Genomic DNA, 15,525 nt, shown 5'->3' on the forward strand with positions numbered 1-15,525 from the left:
CTTCCATGCCTTTTCTTTGTTCTTTTTTGCTTCTTCACAATTTCTATTAAACCACTGTTTATTATTTAAAGTCCTCTTTCTGTAATATGGCACAAACTTTTTCACAGCAGAGTTATACAAATCCATAAATTTATCGTATTTCAATTGCATATCCCTTTCCTGGTATACCACAGACCAGTCAATTTCATTAAATAACTCCCTTATATGGTTATAATTTGCCCTAATATAATTTAATTTCACTTCACAATATTTAAACTGACGTCACCGAGGCAACAAATGAGATGTCTATGCCGCTCCTCGTCAGTCTATTGTTCGTCCTCGTCTGGTCTACACATGAGCTCGGATCTCAGGTGTTTTGCCAGCTGCTCCTCGGAGCCTGCAGCTGCCCTTTTCTTTGCCTGCTTCTCCTCGGAGTTGTCCTGGTCAGTTTTCACCTTCTCCTTTACCCTGCGCTGCTGATACATGGTGGTACACTTCTCGATCTTAGGATTGTGTTGGCTTATTTGCCCTGTTGTCGGGTGGCACCGTTTGCAGATGGCGGAGCCAGCAGGGCTTAGCGATTCGCCCCTTCGTTCCTTCGCCCGGTTGGCTATCCCCTCCACGGGGCAAGAAACGCCCTTGCGAAGATGGTGCTTGGTCTGATGTTCAGCTGGGAAAAAGGGACCACCGTGACCCTAGCCATGACCGAGCGTTTCAGCTGGCTTCATTCGGCTGGCGGGCCAAGAGGGATGTCAAGAAGGTGCAGTGGCAGTGGTTGGGGTGTTGGGTAGGCCGAAGGAGAGCGGAGGATATGAGGAATTGAGGAAGGAAACCAATAGGCTGCTGAGACAGGAGGTGCTAGACCTAAAGATAGAATGTAGCAAGAGGGAAGGGGACTACGGCGTCAGCTTCCTAGACTTGGACGGTGCCCTGCCACTTGGAGTGTATGACAGGGACGGTGTACACCTGAATAGTGAGGGGGACAGGAGGATGTGCAGAAGGTTTCTTGAATGGGTGACCGCGACATAGAGATTGTGTGAGATGAGGGAAAAGAGGCAGGAGTGTGAAAGGGAGTGACTGACGAGAGAGAAAGGGTGTCTGAGGATAGGATGTGTGAATGTGAGAGGATGGGATGTTGGAAAATGGAAGACCTCAGCAGGGAAATGAATGTATGGAATGTAGAGGTAGTCTGTGTAACTGAAACCCAGCTAAGAGAGAGAGTAGAACTGGAGTCAGAGAGTTTTAGAATGATAGGTAAAGGTAGGAGTAAGCAGCAGAGGAAGGGGAGGGTTGGAGTAATGGTAAGATTAGATGCAGGCGTGGACATAGAGGAGTTAGACGTAAGGGAGTGTGAGATGAGTGAGGATGTTATGGCAGTGAGATTAGAGTATAAGGTAGGTAGGGACAGAGAAAATAATATTAATTGTGTGCTACATGACCGTTGAAAGAGCAGAAGCGAGAGCTGAGAATGAAAGAAAATATAGGATTATTGAAAGGCTGGTACAAGAGAATAAGAATGAAAGAGTAATTGTGATGGGGGACATGAATGGTCATATAGGAATATTGGGTGAGGAAGTAAATGGTAATGGACAATTGTTATTAGATTTTGTGGAGAGGAATGAGCTTGAGATTTTGAATGTGACCATGGCAGAGGGTAGAGTGACATGGTGTGGAAAGGAAAGTGAATCTGTCATTGACTACATGGTGGTTAACGACAAAGCGAGGGAACGAGTAAAAGGCATGTGGGTGGATGAGGAGAGAAAGATTGATGTAGCGGTGACCATAATGTTATGGTATTGGAGTATGAGTGTGTGAAGGAGAAGGTAAAAGTGACTACACAGGGAAGGGAAGGTGGAAAGTTAGAGAGGCAGACTGGGATAGTTTTAGAGAAGCGATAGAGAAGATGGAATGGAAGACTGATGAGAACGGGCCACAGACAGAGAGAGGAGTGGATGAGTGTAATAGGAGTCTAGTTAGGAAATTAACCATAGCTGCAGAGGAGAGTATTGGTAGGACAGAACCAAGAGGTAAAGGGAGAGAAAGGAAAGGGAAGAGGTGGTGGAACAATGAGATAGACAGGGCAAGGAAGGAAAGAAGGCAACTGAATAGGAGATGTAGGAGCCTTAGAAGGTACAGACAGAACAGTGAGGTAGAGAGAATAGAGTATGATAGAGTGTGGGATGAGTATAGGAGTAAGCAGCAAGAGGTGAAGGCATTAATCAGGAGGGCCAGAGGGAATGAGGAGAGGAAAATTATTGAGGAACTTAGGAGAAAGGGTGAAGAAGGAGGTAGGGAATGGTATAAATTTTTAAGAGGAGAGGAAGATAATAAAGTAGAACATGTAGAAGAGTTAGTAATGAATGGAAGGAGAATTAGGGAAAGGGAGGAAATGATTGGAGAGATAGAAGAGTACTGGAAAACTATTGGAGGAGTAAATGAACCAGCTAGGAACTTAGGAAACATCACCCTAGATAGGAAAATAGAGGAAGGAATGAATGAAGAGATCAGTATGGAGGAGATTGAGAGGTATGTGAAGAAACTAAAGAGAGGTAAGGCTCCGGGTATCGATGGGATTCTGAATGAATTTTACAGAGAGAGTGGTCGAGGAGTGATTGAGGGGCTGCATGAGTTGTTTGGAAGGATCTGGAGGGATGAAAGAGTGCCTGCAACCTGGAATGAAAGTAGAGTGACACTTATTCATACAGGAGGTAGTAAAAGTAGGAAGGAAATTAGGAACTATAGACCAATAGCAGTGTGTGATTCAGTGTGTAAGATATTCTGTGGTGTGTTGAATGAAAGACTGAGTGAAGTGATAGAAAGAAATAGGGTAATGGGTGAGGAACAGAATGGGTTTAGGAAGGATAGAAGAGGTGAGGATAACATGTATGTAGTAAATGAAGTGATAGGGAGAGCGAGAAAGGACGGTAGGAAGAAGTATTTAGCTTTTCTAGACATAGAGAAGGCTTATGATAGAGTAGATAGGAGAATGCTGTGCAAGGTATTAGAAAAAGTTGGGGTGAGTGAGAAGATAGTGAGAATCATTAGGAGTATGTATGAGAATACAAGAGCAGTGTTTAGTATGGGGGATCTGGTGACTGGATGGGTGAGTAATGAGAGAGGAGTGAGACAAGGCTGTGTTCTTTCCCCTTTACTATTTGGCCTATATGTGGAGGAGATGGCAGCGAGAGTGAGGCGAACAGGATTAGGAGTGAAAGTGGGGAATGATGTGCTGAGCATTCTCCTGTATGCAGATGATGTGGTGGTCCTTAGTGAGCACCATGCAGAGCTGCAGGAAATGCTGAACGCTGTGAGTGAGTATGGAAGGGATTTTGACGTTAGATTCAGCAGGGAGAAGAGTAAAGTATTAGTAGTAAATGGGGATGCATTAGACAGGAACAGGACATGGATGCTGGTTGGGGAGGAAATAGGAAGAACAAAGGAGTACAAGTATCTGGGTATTTGGGTGGATGAAAGAGGGTGTGAAAGGACCAAGCAGGAAAGAATAGCACGGACTAACCAATGGGTGGGGAGGCTAGGTAGTGTAGCACGGTGCAGGGCAAATAAGTATGAGGTTGTTAGAGGACTATGGAAGGGAGTAGCTATCCCCAGCATCATGTATGGTTTAGAAACAACAGTGTGGACTAGGAAAGACCTGAATAGGCTAGAGGTTCTGCAGAACATGACAGGCAGGATAGCGTTAGGTGCCAACAGGTATGTGGCAGTGGAGGCGATCAGAGGAGATATGGGATGGAGTACATTTAGAGAAAGGTTAGCTAAGGCAGTGTTGAGGTATAGGGTTAGACTGCAGAGGATGGATGGGAGTAAATGGGCAAAAAAGGTGTACGAATGGAACGTGTATGGACAGTGGGCACAGGAGTCATTTAATATAGAAATTTGGGTGGGTGAAATAGGAATGCTTGTTAGAAGAACCATAGGACATGGAAGTGTAGATGCGAGTAAGAGAGAAATCAATAGGCGTGTGGAAGAGAAAGGAAAAGCAGAGTGGAGGAGGGGGATGAGTGAGAAGACAACGCTAGAATGGTATCGGAGAAAGGACCGGCCTAGGTGTGAAAGTTTTTATGATGGGAGCCGCGGGGGGGGAACTGCTGTTCAGAGCCAGGACCAAGTCCCTGGAGGTGAACAACAGGGTGTATAGGTGGAAGAATGGAGGAAGCAAGGTGTGTGAGGTATGTGAGAGGGGTGTGGATGAGACAGTAGAACACTTGATGCTGGAGTGTGAGGGGTATGGGTGTGCAAGAGACAGGATGTTAGGTGTAGTGATAGAAGAAATAGGAGTAGAAGCATGTAGTGAGATGAGAGAGAGGAATGCTAGGGAATGGATGGAGTACCTGCTGGGGCTGTGTGTTGAGACAGGTAAATGGTCGGGTGATTGAGGGTGTGAAAGATTTCTTAGAGAGTGCCTGGAGGGAACATATGAGAATGATTGAAAGGCAGGGACCCCTCAGGGACAGGGATGGGGATGGAGAACAAGTGTGAATGTGATGAATGATGAGGGAGGGGGGAGGGAGGGAAAGCTTTAATGCTTCAAACTTCCTGCCCCGTTCTTCCATTTCCAGGTGTGTATGGGAGAATGCCGATCCAAAGGTTACACCGACAGCAAGTGCTGGGTGACTCCCAACTTAAGCTCAAGCTCAAGCTGGCCCGTCCCTGGAGGATCGTGTCAGCCATTTGGGTTCCATTGTAGCGGAACTGTTTGCGAAGCTGGACAGGCGTTCTCCTGAGACGGTGCCCCAGGCTGACAGCGGGGACTTCAGTGGCTTTGGCAGCATCGAGAGTGCAGGATCCGAAGACGGTGAGGTGCGGAGGTGGCGCCCGACCGCTAGCGGGCTGGATGACCTCGGTGGCCACGGGCGCGCTTGAAGACGCTGATTTTCTTCGGCTTTGGAAGAACTGGCAGGGCATTTTATGGTCAGGAGAAGAAAGGTGAGCCCTGTCTGACCGTTTAGCAGGTATTTTAGATGATAGCCTCAGGCGTCGCCCACCTCGGAGGGGTGAAAACTACCTGTAGTAAGGTGAGGTTGCCCAGCAATGTTCCTAATCTGATTGTGCCTGCTACAAATGCAGTTATTACCAAGGCTCTAAGTGTCGGGGGCAGGCTGATTGATGCTCGCCTGGTTTTCACCAATGGCCTGCTCTCCAAGGCCCTGGTTCCGGTTGCCCAGTGCCTGAGTGACATTGGGGAGAGGAAAGGTAAGCCTGTGGATGATTACCTGGATGGCCTGAATAACTGTGTATGTCTCCTGACTTCTGCAGTGTGTTACCTTAACCAGCTCAGGAAGAAAGTGGCCCGCATTCACGTGAACGATTCAGCCCTTGTGGAGCTTTGCCGTTGGGACTGTGAAGTTGGCACTGCAGAGCTGTTCCCCTTTGATGTCATTAAGAAGTGTGAGGAGTTGCATCGGGCCAGGCGGCTGGGCAGGCCTTCTTTCCGGCCATACCGGTCAGGAGGTCCCAGGCGGACGGCTGCTTCCCGCCAGGCTCCCAGGAGGGCCCCTCCTTCCCAGAACTCAAGGTTTTGGTCTAAGCCTTTTTTAGGCCAGCGGCCTCCTCCGCTGAGGGGGAACCAGCAACACAGGCCGGCCCAGTGAACCCTTGCCGAGTGAGTATTACCATTAACTCTTTATCCAATACCTCTGACAATTTTATGAGCGGGAAAATTTTCACTGCTAGACAGCAGTGGCTAACTCTTTCCTCCGATAAATGGATTCTTGATGTGGTTTGTGGCCATGTGCTTGAGTTTGATGAGCTTCCCTTACAATCTGCTCTGCCTCGGCCCCTGTCCCTTTCAGAAAGTGACAGGGCGGCCCTGGATGCTTAGGTTTGTGGAATAGGGTATTGTTGAGAGATGTGAGCCCTCTCCTGGCAATGCTTTTTATTCCAATGTTTTTCCCACTGTAAAGAAAGACGGTACTACTGCCAGAGTCATTCTAAACTTGAAAGAGCTAAATCCTTATGTTACTCACACTCACTTTAAAATGGATTCCTTTAAGGATGTGGTGCATTTAGTCCAGCCCCAGTGTTTTTTCATGACTATTGATTTTCAGGATGCTTATTATTCTGTATATGTGAGACCTGAGGAAAGGTGTTGGTTCCGTTTTTTTTGGAAGGGCCAATGTTTTCACTCTACCTGTCTTTCTCAAGGGTTAACTTCTGCCCCTCAGATCTTTACAAAATTATTGAAACCAGTGTTCTGTCACCTCCAGTCCCTTGGGATTATGGTCATCTGTTATATTGATGATTGCATCTTCTTTGATCCCTCAGAGGAGGAGCTAATTAGCAATGTGAGTTATGCTCTGTATCTTTTTGATTCGGTTGGGCTCACTATTAATGTTAAAAAATCAGTTTTGGTCCCTACTCAGGAGGTGGAATTTTTGGGAATTATTCTAAACTCATGCCTCATGACTGCTACTCTGTCTCTCAGGAAAATGATAAAAATTCAGGAACTAGGTCGGTTGTTGTTGAAGGACCGTGTCTCTTTGCGTGATTTAGCTTCTTTCATTGGCCTCGCTGTGGCTGCTGAGCCAGCTGTCGACCTGGCCCCCGTTCGTTACAAGTACCTTGAGATCATTAGGAACAGGGAGCTTGCCGGGCACCATGGGGATTATGCAGCTAGAGTTTCTTTGGATGAGCATGCTAAGGAATTAGTCTTTTGGTGGGTTAATAATGTTCCCTTGCAATCTAAATCACTGCGTTCTTCTTCCCCTGACCTTGAATCGTTTGCCAATGCTTGTCTGACAGGTTGGGGTGTCATTGTCGGATCCGCGGTGTCGGGCGGCTCTTGGGCTCACGCGAAGTTAGACCACATCAATTGCCTAGAATTGCGAGCTATATTACTTGGTCTCCAGTCACTATGTAAGAATGTCAGTAATGCCCACATCCGCCTTCGTTCAGATAACACCGTGGCTGTCGCGTGCCTGAATTGCGGTGGGAGCACGAAGATCCGTCTTAACTTTTTGATAGAGGAGATCTATGCTTGGGCCGGGTCTCGGGGCCTTACCTTGTCTGCAGCTCATGTAAAGGGTACCCAGAATGTGGAGGCAGATTCTTAGTCTAGGTTAAAGAATTTAGACACCGAATGGATGTTGGACCCCCTTGTCTTTCGAAGGTTATGTGACATGTTTTATGTACCCGATATTGACCTGTTTGCGTCGCGCTTAAATGCCCAGGTGGCTACCTATGTTTCTTGGAAACCTGACCCTGCAGCTATTTTTGTTGATGCTTTTTCAATTAATTGGGCGGACAGGACTTCATATGCCTTTCCTCCTTTCAGTCTCATTGCCAGAGTGCTGCGGAAACTCCAGGTGGACCGGGCTTCCTTGATCGCGATTCTACCTCTTTGGCCGTCGCAAGCATGGTTCCCAAGGGCCCTTCAGTTTCTTGTTCAGCCACCAGTCCTCCCTCGCCTCCCTGTGTCATTACCGCAGAACCCTGCTTACATCCACCCGCGGGCCCAGTCTCTGGTGTTGACTGCGATGAGTTTATCAGGCGATCCTTTGAAGTCCAAGGCCTATCGCGAGACGTTGCCCAGCTTTTGCTTCACTCCTGGCGGAAGAGCACTTTACAACAGTATAGGCCGTATCTCTCAAGATGGGTGTCGGTTTGTCTCCGGCGGGAAATTGATCCGTTTCTACCACCTTTAAGTTTTCTTTTAGACTTCCTACTGTGTGAATTTCAGAGGGTTCCCGTTCGGAGTTATAGTACTATGAATACCATCCGTTCGGCCGTGTCTGCCATCGCTAGGATCGGGGGTCAACCAGCGGGTCAACATCCGTTGGTTATTAGATTTATGCGAGCCGTCTTTCAGGAGAGGCCTGCTTTTTCTCACTGTCAATGTACCTGGGACCCAGAGTTAGTGCTCAACTACTTAAAGAGTCTCGGCCCTGATGAACGTCTTTCACTCATTCAGTTATGCCGCAAATTAACTGCCTTAATGTTACTGGTTTCGGGGCAGCGTGGCCAAGTCCTAAGTTTCTTAGATATCCGTAATATGTCTGTCTTGGATTCCATGATAGTTTTTTGTATTGGGGATCTCCTTAAAACTTCTAGGCCTGGTTGCCACATTTCTGAATTATGTTTTGAAAAATATTTTGCGGACCAGCTTATCTGTGTCTATACTACAATTGTTAATTATTTAGAGAGGACTAAGGACTCTAGGGGTTCCATCACTGGCCTTCTTTTGACTACCAAACCCCCTATTAAGGTGGCTTCCCAGGATACCTTACGGCGCTGGGTCAGGGAGGTTATGGGAGCCGTGGGTATTGACCTCAATAATTTTTCACCTCACTCTACTAGGTCCGCCGCGTCTAGCAAGGCTGCGCTCCGTCTTCCGCTGTCCTCCATCCTTTCATCTGTGGGCTGGTCCAGGGAGTCTACCTTCGCAAAGTTTTATGGGAGGCCAATTAGCAAGAAGGAGTTATTTGCACAGGCGGTGTTGGCGGAGGATGGGTCTCCTCCATGAATATGTAAAATGTACTACGGTGTTTTGTGGTGGTTTTCATATGATTTCATTGTTTGTCCACATATTTGTACTTAATTGTATGCTTTTGGCTGGAATACATGAAGATGATACTATATGGTTTTCAGTCATTCCTGGTTTTGGGGTTCGGCTTGGTTTGAGGACCTGCTCTAAAGCTCTCATTTGTTGCCTCGGTGACGTCAGTTTAAATATTGTGAAGTGAAATTGTAAGATTAAACGATACTTACCAAGTTGAAGTTTGATCGTAATTTCACGAACATTTAAACGACGTCACTGAGGCAGTAAATGCCCTCCCTTCCCTCCCACGGCTTCTTGGTCGCCGTGTTTTGGGGTTTTTTCTTCACTCACTGAAAAATGTTTAGTTTTTGTAATTTTTATACTTTGTTCCTCAAACCAACACTCTGAAGGACTGACGAGGAGCGGCATAGACATCTCATTTACTGCCTCAGTGACGTCGTTTAAATGTTCGTGAAATTACGATCAAACTTCAACTTGGTAAGTATCGTTTAATCTTACAATTTTTCCTCCCTGCGTTCCACATTCTTATTCGTGGTTAATTCCGTATCCAGCTCAAAGCTTAGGACATCATGATCGCTTCTCCCCAAGGGACATTTATGTTCAATTTCCTCTTTTAGAGAGATGCCCCTGGTAAATACCAAATCCAACCTTGCTGCAACATCTTGTCCCCTGCACCTTGTTGGTGATCTCACCCACTGTGTCATCAAGTTATTTGTTGCTACCTTTAACAATTCCTCTGCCCACTCACCACCGTTTACTACTTCGTAGTCTTCCCACACTATTTCTTTACAATTAAAGTCTCCGACTATCATCACTCTGTCCTTTCTGATGAGTTCTTGCTTCATTCTGTCTAGAGTATTTCTCGTCACCATTTGGTACTGTTCATATTCCCAAGCATTAGTTCTGGGTGGTATGTATACTGTTATAATATTAATGTCCCTCTTGCCATCTGTTATAAGCATACTTATCACTTCCTCATTTCTCTTACTATAGTTCACCTCCTTCACTATCAGATCTTCCTTAGTAAGAACCATTATACCACCACCACCTTTATTTTTTCTGTCATTTCTCCATACTTTGTAGTGTTTTACAACAAATCAGTCTAGCTTTATTTCGGGCCTTAGCTTTGTTTCCACTACACACATTATGTCCGATTCGTTATTTCTTAGGTAATCCATACATTCTAGCCTCTTAGACAGAAATCCATCTATATTCGTGTAAGTCATTTGTATTCCATTCCTAGTCTCATTCTTCCATGTAATGTCTATTCCGCCTGTTTTATCCACCACTTCTTTAGCCTCCCATTTCTTATCCTCCAAAAAAACTTGGTCTCCTCCTCCTCTGTTCTTTTGTCGTTCCTCTCTTTCACTTCAGTTACAAGCTCTTTCATTTTCATGTGTGTGTGTGTGTGTGTGTGTGTGTGTGTGTGTGTGTGTGTGTGTGTCTATCACTCAGTGATTCAGTAGCCAGGTGTCAAGAGGGGTCATGTGTCATTTAGCTTTACTTTTCAGAAATAACTCCTTACAGGCATAAGTTGACTAGAATAAGAATCAGAAACTTCATGAAAAGAAGACAACAAGAAATAAATGTATAATTTTGAGACAGCTGTGGCTGACAGCTTGACTTTGAACCCTTGCCTCCCCTCCCTCACTTGTGTTATCTCCCCTATGAGACCCTCACCTCACTTCTACCTTCATCATATCATCCTCTTTCTATATCATAAGACTGCTATGATCTTTAAAATTTTTTCTCACTACCTTCATCATGACAACTATGCATCATATAAATCTCACAATAACACCATTACAAAAGCTTATTTTGAGACAGGTATAAAGCTGGACAAGACAATAATAATTACTTCGCAGTATTATTACCTCACTTCGACACACTAATAATGATTCAGAGGGTGTCGAGTTCAGCCATAAAACGGCAGATTTCCGTGGCACTGCTGATGGCTCCTTCCAAACCCTCATCCCTCAAGAACGAGCGAATAATACTTTTTAGAGAAGCGGGGATCTGATGCATTATCATCCTATCATGCTCCACGAAGTCACCATTACATAAACAATCATGTGTGAAAACTTCATATCAATGAGATGAATGAAAATAGCAAAACAAGGATGACATTATGAAAAATCTTCAGGAGTGAATATCTAAAAAATTTTCACAAAATCGGTATAAACTCTGACTTTTGTTTGGTATGAATTTAAACTACGTCTAAAATGTAATTTTTTGTCGGAATTAGATTATTTTGTAATGTAAATAGAAAACGAGATATAGGAAAGTGAAAAAATAAAAATAATAAAATAAAAAAAATGGCAGGCAGTTCAACTATGACTTTAGTCCCTTGGTTGGTCCGAGTCCAACTTATTGGGGTCCGAGTTATCGAGGTTAAACATAACTTTCTCTGGTAAAGTCTGGAACTCTCTACCTGCTTTTCTATTTCCAACTTCCTATGACTTGACTTTATTTAAGAGAAAGGTTTGAAGACATTTATTTCTTTTTTTGGATAACTCTTGGACCTGCAAGGAGACTGGCAACTAATTGGGCATTTTATTTTTACTTTATGTTGTCCTTGGCCAGCTTTCTCTTCTTAAATGAAAAAAAAAAAAAAAAAATAAATAAATAAATAAATAAAAAAAAAACGAGTCCACCCAGCTCAGTGGTGGAGGTGTTGCACCACACAAAAGATCATGAATACTTTCCCATGTGTGCATTCACACCGGCATGTCTCCCCTGCACATGCATAACAACCTGACTCCAATTTTTGCCAGTCAGGGAGTTTTCGTTCTTTAGCTAATTATACCTCCAAGGCACAACAAGGTTCATGGGGCAATAATTGGAGGCCAGCCACTCTCCAATCTCATAATATACCATCATAAATCTCCTCAAAAGTGTGCACATTTCTCCTTTAAGCATACAACATGAACTGGCTCTCCATCCCCGCCATGCACCCTGCACTTCTTATAGTTTACTCACCAACCCTTCGTTGCTTACATTGAAAAGATTATCAACTTAAAAAAAAATAAGTGTATGCGCCCTAATTGACGAGGCTAAATTTAAATTACAGCGACATCAAGCCTCATCTCTTTACTACACTTGGTATAATTTTCAAACTGAGGGGACAATTAAAAGATGATGATATTAAATAATGAATACAATCTTTACATGCTTGCAGAACAGGCTTCATAACTTTTTTCCCCCACTCCAGTAATTTTGGTATATTCTTGCAATATTACTTTCTTTTCTATAACTTTCTGGAAACATCTCCCTTCGTTACACTTTGTACATTATCCTTGAAGTTTTATTAGTCACCACCAATCACTAAACTTTCCCACATTGCTTCATCTTGTAATGAGTGAACTCTCCTGTGATTGGTGTAAATAAATTGTATATACTGACTTAATTCAAACAATCTTTCAAGTCTACTCTTATCATGCTATCTTAAATAAAATGTTCCTGCTAGTAGCATAACAAATAGCCTAGTATGAGAACACCCTACTGGACATTCTTTATAAAGAAAAGATACTATAATGTTTTACTTAAGTTCTTATCTAACGCATGATGAAGCAATGATAACATTGTAATCTATACTTAATCCTTATACCTTGAACACTGTTACCAAATGCCATTTTTGACCAAGTAATTTTCTCAATTTTTCCTTCCCTCCATAATTTGTCACTACTTTACTGTCATTTGAAGAGACAATTTACATATTCAAGCTGATATGTACTATCTATCTAAGTGATAATTTAAATATCTTATAATTGCCATCTTTATTTTCAGTAAGAAATTTGTACTTATTATCCAAGACTGATAGACATAACATATTCATTAAAAAATTTACAGAAAATAGTATTCACTTAAAAAAATTAGATAATCCTCTCTATTCTAATGAAACATCACCTATTGTTAGAACATTAACAGAACAAAAATAACTTCATCAACAGTACTATACTATCTTGAAGAAATTCCAAACTTCTTATTCCATTCCACATACATGTGAAGGTCCTTATCAGACACACTGGCTTTAATGCAGCTCAGGGCCTGCACAAAGTCATCCAGTGTTATGGGCCGTACCTACACAAATAAAATAAATACCAAGATCAATTAGATAATCACAGATGATAGCACAAAGTACTCTCTCCTGTATACAAAATATAAAATTCATTATTGCTACTAATTATTAACTGAGAAATATTTCATTATATTCACAACCTCCTACATGACATAGACACCCTGAAGTTCAACCACCACTACAGCACTAAAGCTGTGACAGCCGTGGTTCATGTAGTACCCTATGAGTGCCCATTATTGAGTATTATGGCACCAAGGAGGATAGCTACAGAGGATAACTAAGACGAAGAAGAGGATGCAAGGAGGATGGAAAGTACCACATACCTGCTCTACTGATATATGATGGATGTCATCAAAACTGATTGATCGAATGGGCCCGAGTGCAGCTTCCCGACACAGGTTGGCCATGTCTGCCCCTGAATAGCCTTCAGTCAACTTACAGATATGATCAATATCATCTGGCATTAATGAATGGCTCTGGCTTACCATCAGTTTCTCTGTGATTTGTTGTCGAGCCTAAAATTGTAATAAAAGAAAGATTAGCTTTCTTTTATCAGTTGATAAAACAAAATATATTACAGGGGTTTTCCCTCAATACACAAAAAATGGATCAAGAAAATGTGCGCATATATAAAAAAATGCACTACCCGAATAATAATGTTATAAATAAGATTGGGACCGGGACCCACCACGACTGACCCCTGAAACCTTCCCATAAAGGACCCCCATATCGATCATTCCTGCACTGTGTTCTTTATGTTATCTTTACATTTCACCATGTTACACACTGTGGACTTATTAATAGAGTAAAATCTGGCTACTTCACAGAGCTTCTTACCTGCCTGGCTATATATAGTTTCTCTTGAAGCAAATTTATTTTATGTTTCTTGATAAGCTATACCTTTAACACCATTCTCTTTTGTATTTTTTGGAAGGAGCCATACAGGGGATCCTCATGATTTGACCGTTCGCTGTTTGAATTATCGCCAATTCGAACTCAGTTAATTAATACCCAATCTTCAAAGTTCGACCGACTGACTCGCCAATTTGACATTCATATCTCACATGCCACCTACCTGGTCAAATCCGCCACCACCCCAAATTCGCAGCAAACTTGCCAGGCGGAAGTGTAAATCGACACTACCCTATGCGTCGCTTGATCTGCGTCACACTAGCACTTTTCTGTCAACTTTCTACAGACTTTTGTCGACGCTGGTCATCACACACAAGCTCGCTTCTGCCTTTGTCGTGTTTGTCAACTGTAAACAAACATGGCGGCCTCTTCACCCCCAGCAAACCGTTGCTATTTAAAATTTTCGTTGCTATTTTTGGCCTTTAATGCTCCCTATGAGAAACTCTTCAGACAGCTTTGTCCACTCATAAACAACAGAGTAGCTCATCTTGGCCAGTTATTCCTTGGAAGTTCTGCCTTGGAACGTCGCAGTCACACAAATGTAAACAAACAACTGAACTACTTTTCACTGTTAGACTAGGACAAAAAATATATATATATATACAAATATATTTACCTATCAAGATTCTATTGATCTCAAATTATAGCATCATTCCAATTAACAAGAAAATTAATTTTATTATAAAAGTGTTAATTAGAATCCATAGATCTCAATTTGACTAAAATTTTCATTTCATCTGACTCAAGACAACAGAAAGCCACCTCCAGCCCCAGCCCTAAGAAGCACAATTTCCTGCCTTTCAAAGATAAGCTTGAGCTTATAAGAAAGTGTGAGGCAGGTATAGCTCACAGTGTCGTTGTAGCACAAATGGGTGTCCCTAGATCAACAGTATCAACAGTTTGGAAGAACAGGGACAAGTACCGCGAGAACGCTGCAAGTGTTTTTATTTCCAAAAATATACTGTATAGTACCCTAATGTGTTTAATAAAAAAAAGTTAGATATAAATGAAGCCTTTAATAGTACTGATTTACTCTAAATTAGTGATTTTAGAGGTTATTGTGATGTTTTGAGGAGGTCTAGGCTGCAGGCTGGTCCCCATCCCCCATAATTTTTAAGTATCTTATGGGAAAAATTGCTTCACAATTTGAATAAACGCTGATTTGACCGATAAAAAGCTGCACTAACCACGTCGAATTTCCAGGATCCCCTGTATTCGCAAACCTAGAAAGATCACAAATATTATGTATCACCAACCTACAAAAGGTCAAAAATATCATAATGCTTAGCAAACATGAAACATGAAACCGTAACACAGGCAAGCTGGAACCACATGGCTGGACTGAAACATAAACACGGAGTCAAACTGTCTCATTGGTTCTTTGTTATGTAATGTTTAATTTACATATTCTGACATCTAATTATAATGTTTTTGTTAATATATAATTTCTAAATTTATTTTAATTTATTTGATTGGTTTTTGGCAGAAAAAATCATGCTATAGCATATATATTTTGTTCTCAAATGAAAATTTTGGAAATTCTGCGCATCGTATGAGTGACAGAAATAAAATGAGGGTGCACATAAAGCAGGAAATGCATTAACTGAGGTGTGCACTAAAAGAGGACCTCTGTAATTCCATTCTAGGTTTTAATCAAAGCTATTCAAATTATATTAGAAATACAGTAACTAATGGTGAAAAAATGTAAAGACAAAATCTTAGGCTGAGGAATGAAAATTGGCACAAGTAAAGCATGCTGAGAGGTCTTGAAGCAGGCACACACATACACACACATTAAAGAGACCAATGAGGAGAAAGACTTAAGAGTAACCGTGCAAAACACTTTGTCACTGGAGAAACACATTAACAAGATTTTTGGAAAACATACAACATGCTTCAAAATATTGGCCTTGCATTCCACTACCTAGATGAAGGAATGATGAAGAAGATATTATGCACCTTAATAAGACCCCAGCTAGAATATGCAGCATGTGTCTGGTCACCGCATGAAGAAAAATGTGAAGAAGGTAGAAAGGGTACA

At 42.5% G+C, this 15,525-nt stretch overlaps 2 protein-coding genes across 3 annotated transcripts in view; one reads left to right on the forward strand and one right to left on the reverse strand.

The window, feature by feature from the left end:
• Positions 1-4,999: 4,999 nt before the first annotated feature.
• On the forward strand, positions 5,000-8,983 carry LOC123504510. 2 transcript variants are annotated; one of them, XR_006674851.1, is made up of 2 exons: positions 5,000-5,599; positions 8,293-8,983. XR_006674851.1 is itself a non-coding variant. In XM_045255082.1 (2 exons), exon 2 carries the CDS (start codon positions 7,352-7,354, stop codon positions 8,456-8,458), a length of 1,107 nt encoding a protein of 368 aa, XP_045111017.1. In that variant the 5' UTR covers positions 5,000-5,599; positions 7,271-7,351; the 3' UTR covers positions 8,459-8,983. The 2 variants fall into 2 exon arrangements, 1 of the variants encoding a protein (XP_045111017.1); XM_045255082.1 differs by having other exon boundaries at positions 7,271-8,983.
• Positions 8,984-12,258: 3,275 nt separating this feature from the next.
• The window catches only part of LOC123504432 (fidgetin-like protein 1), a 63,644-nt gene continuing 60,377 nt past the window's right edge, over positions 12,259-15,525 (reverse strand). Inside the window, exons 9-10 of the mRNA XM_045254943.1 lie at positions 12,896-13,087; positions 12,259-12,574 (exon numbers count right to left, since the gene is read on the reverse strand). Coding sequence (XP_045110878.1) covers positions 12,452-12,574; positions 12,896-13,087 — 315 coding nt within the window. The 3' untranslated portion in view covers positions 12,259-12,451. The remainder of the gene's footprint in view (positions 12,575-12,895; positions 13,088-15,525) is intronic.

Source organism: Portunus trituberculatus, chromosome 16, assembly GCF_017591435.1.
Source record: "Portunus trituberculatus isolate SZX2019 chromosome 16, ASM1759143v1, whole genome shotgun sequence".
NCBI classification, from domain to species: Eukaryota; Metazoa; Arthropoda; class Malacostraca; order Decapoda; family Portunidae; genus Portunus; species Portunus trituberculatus.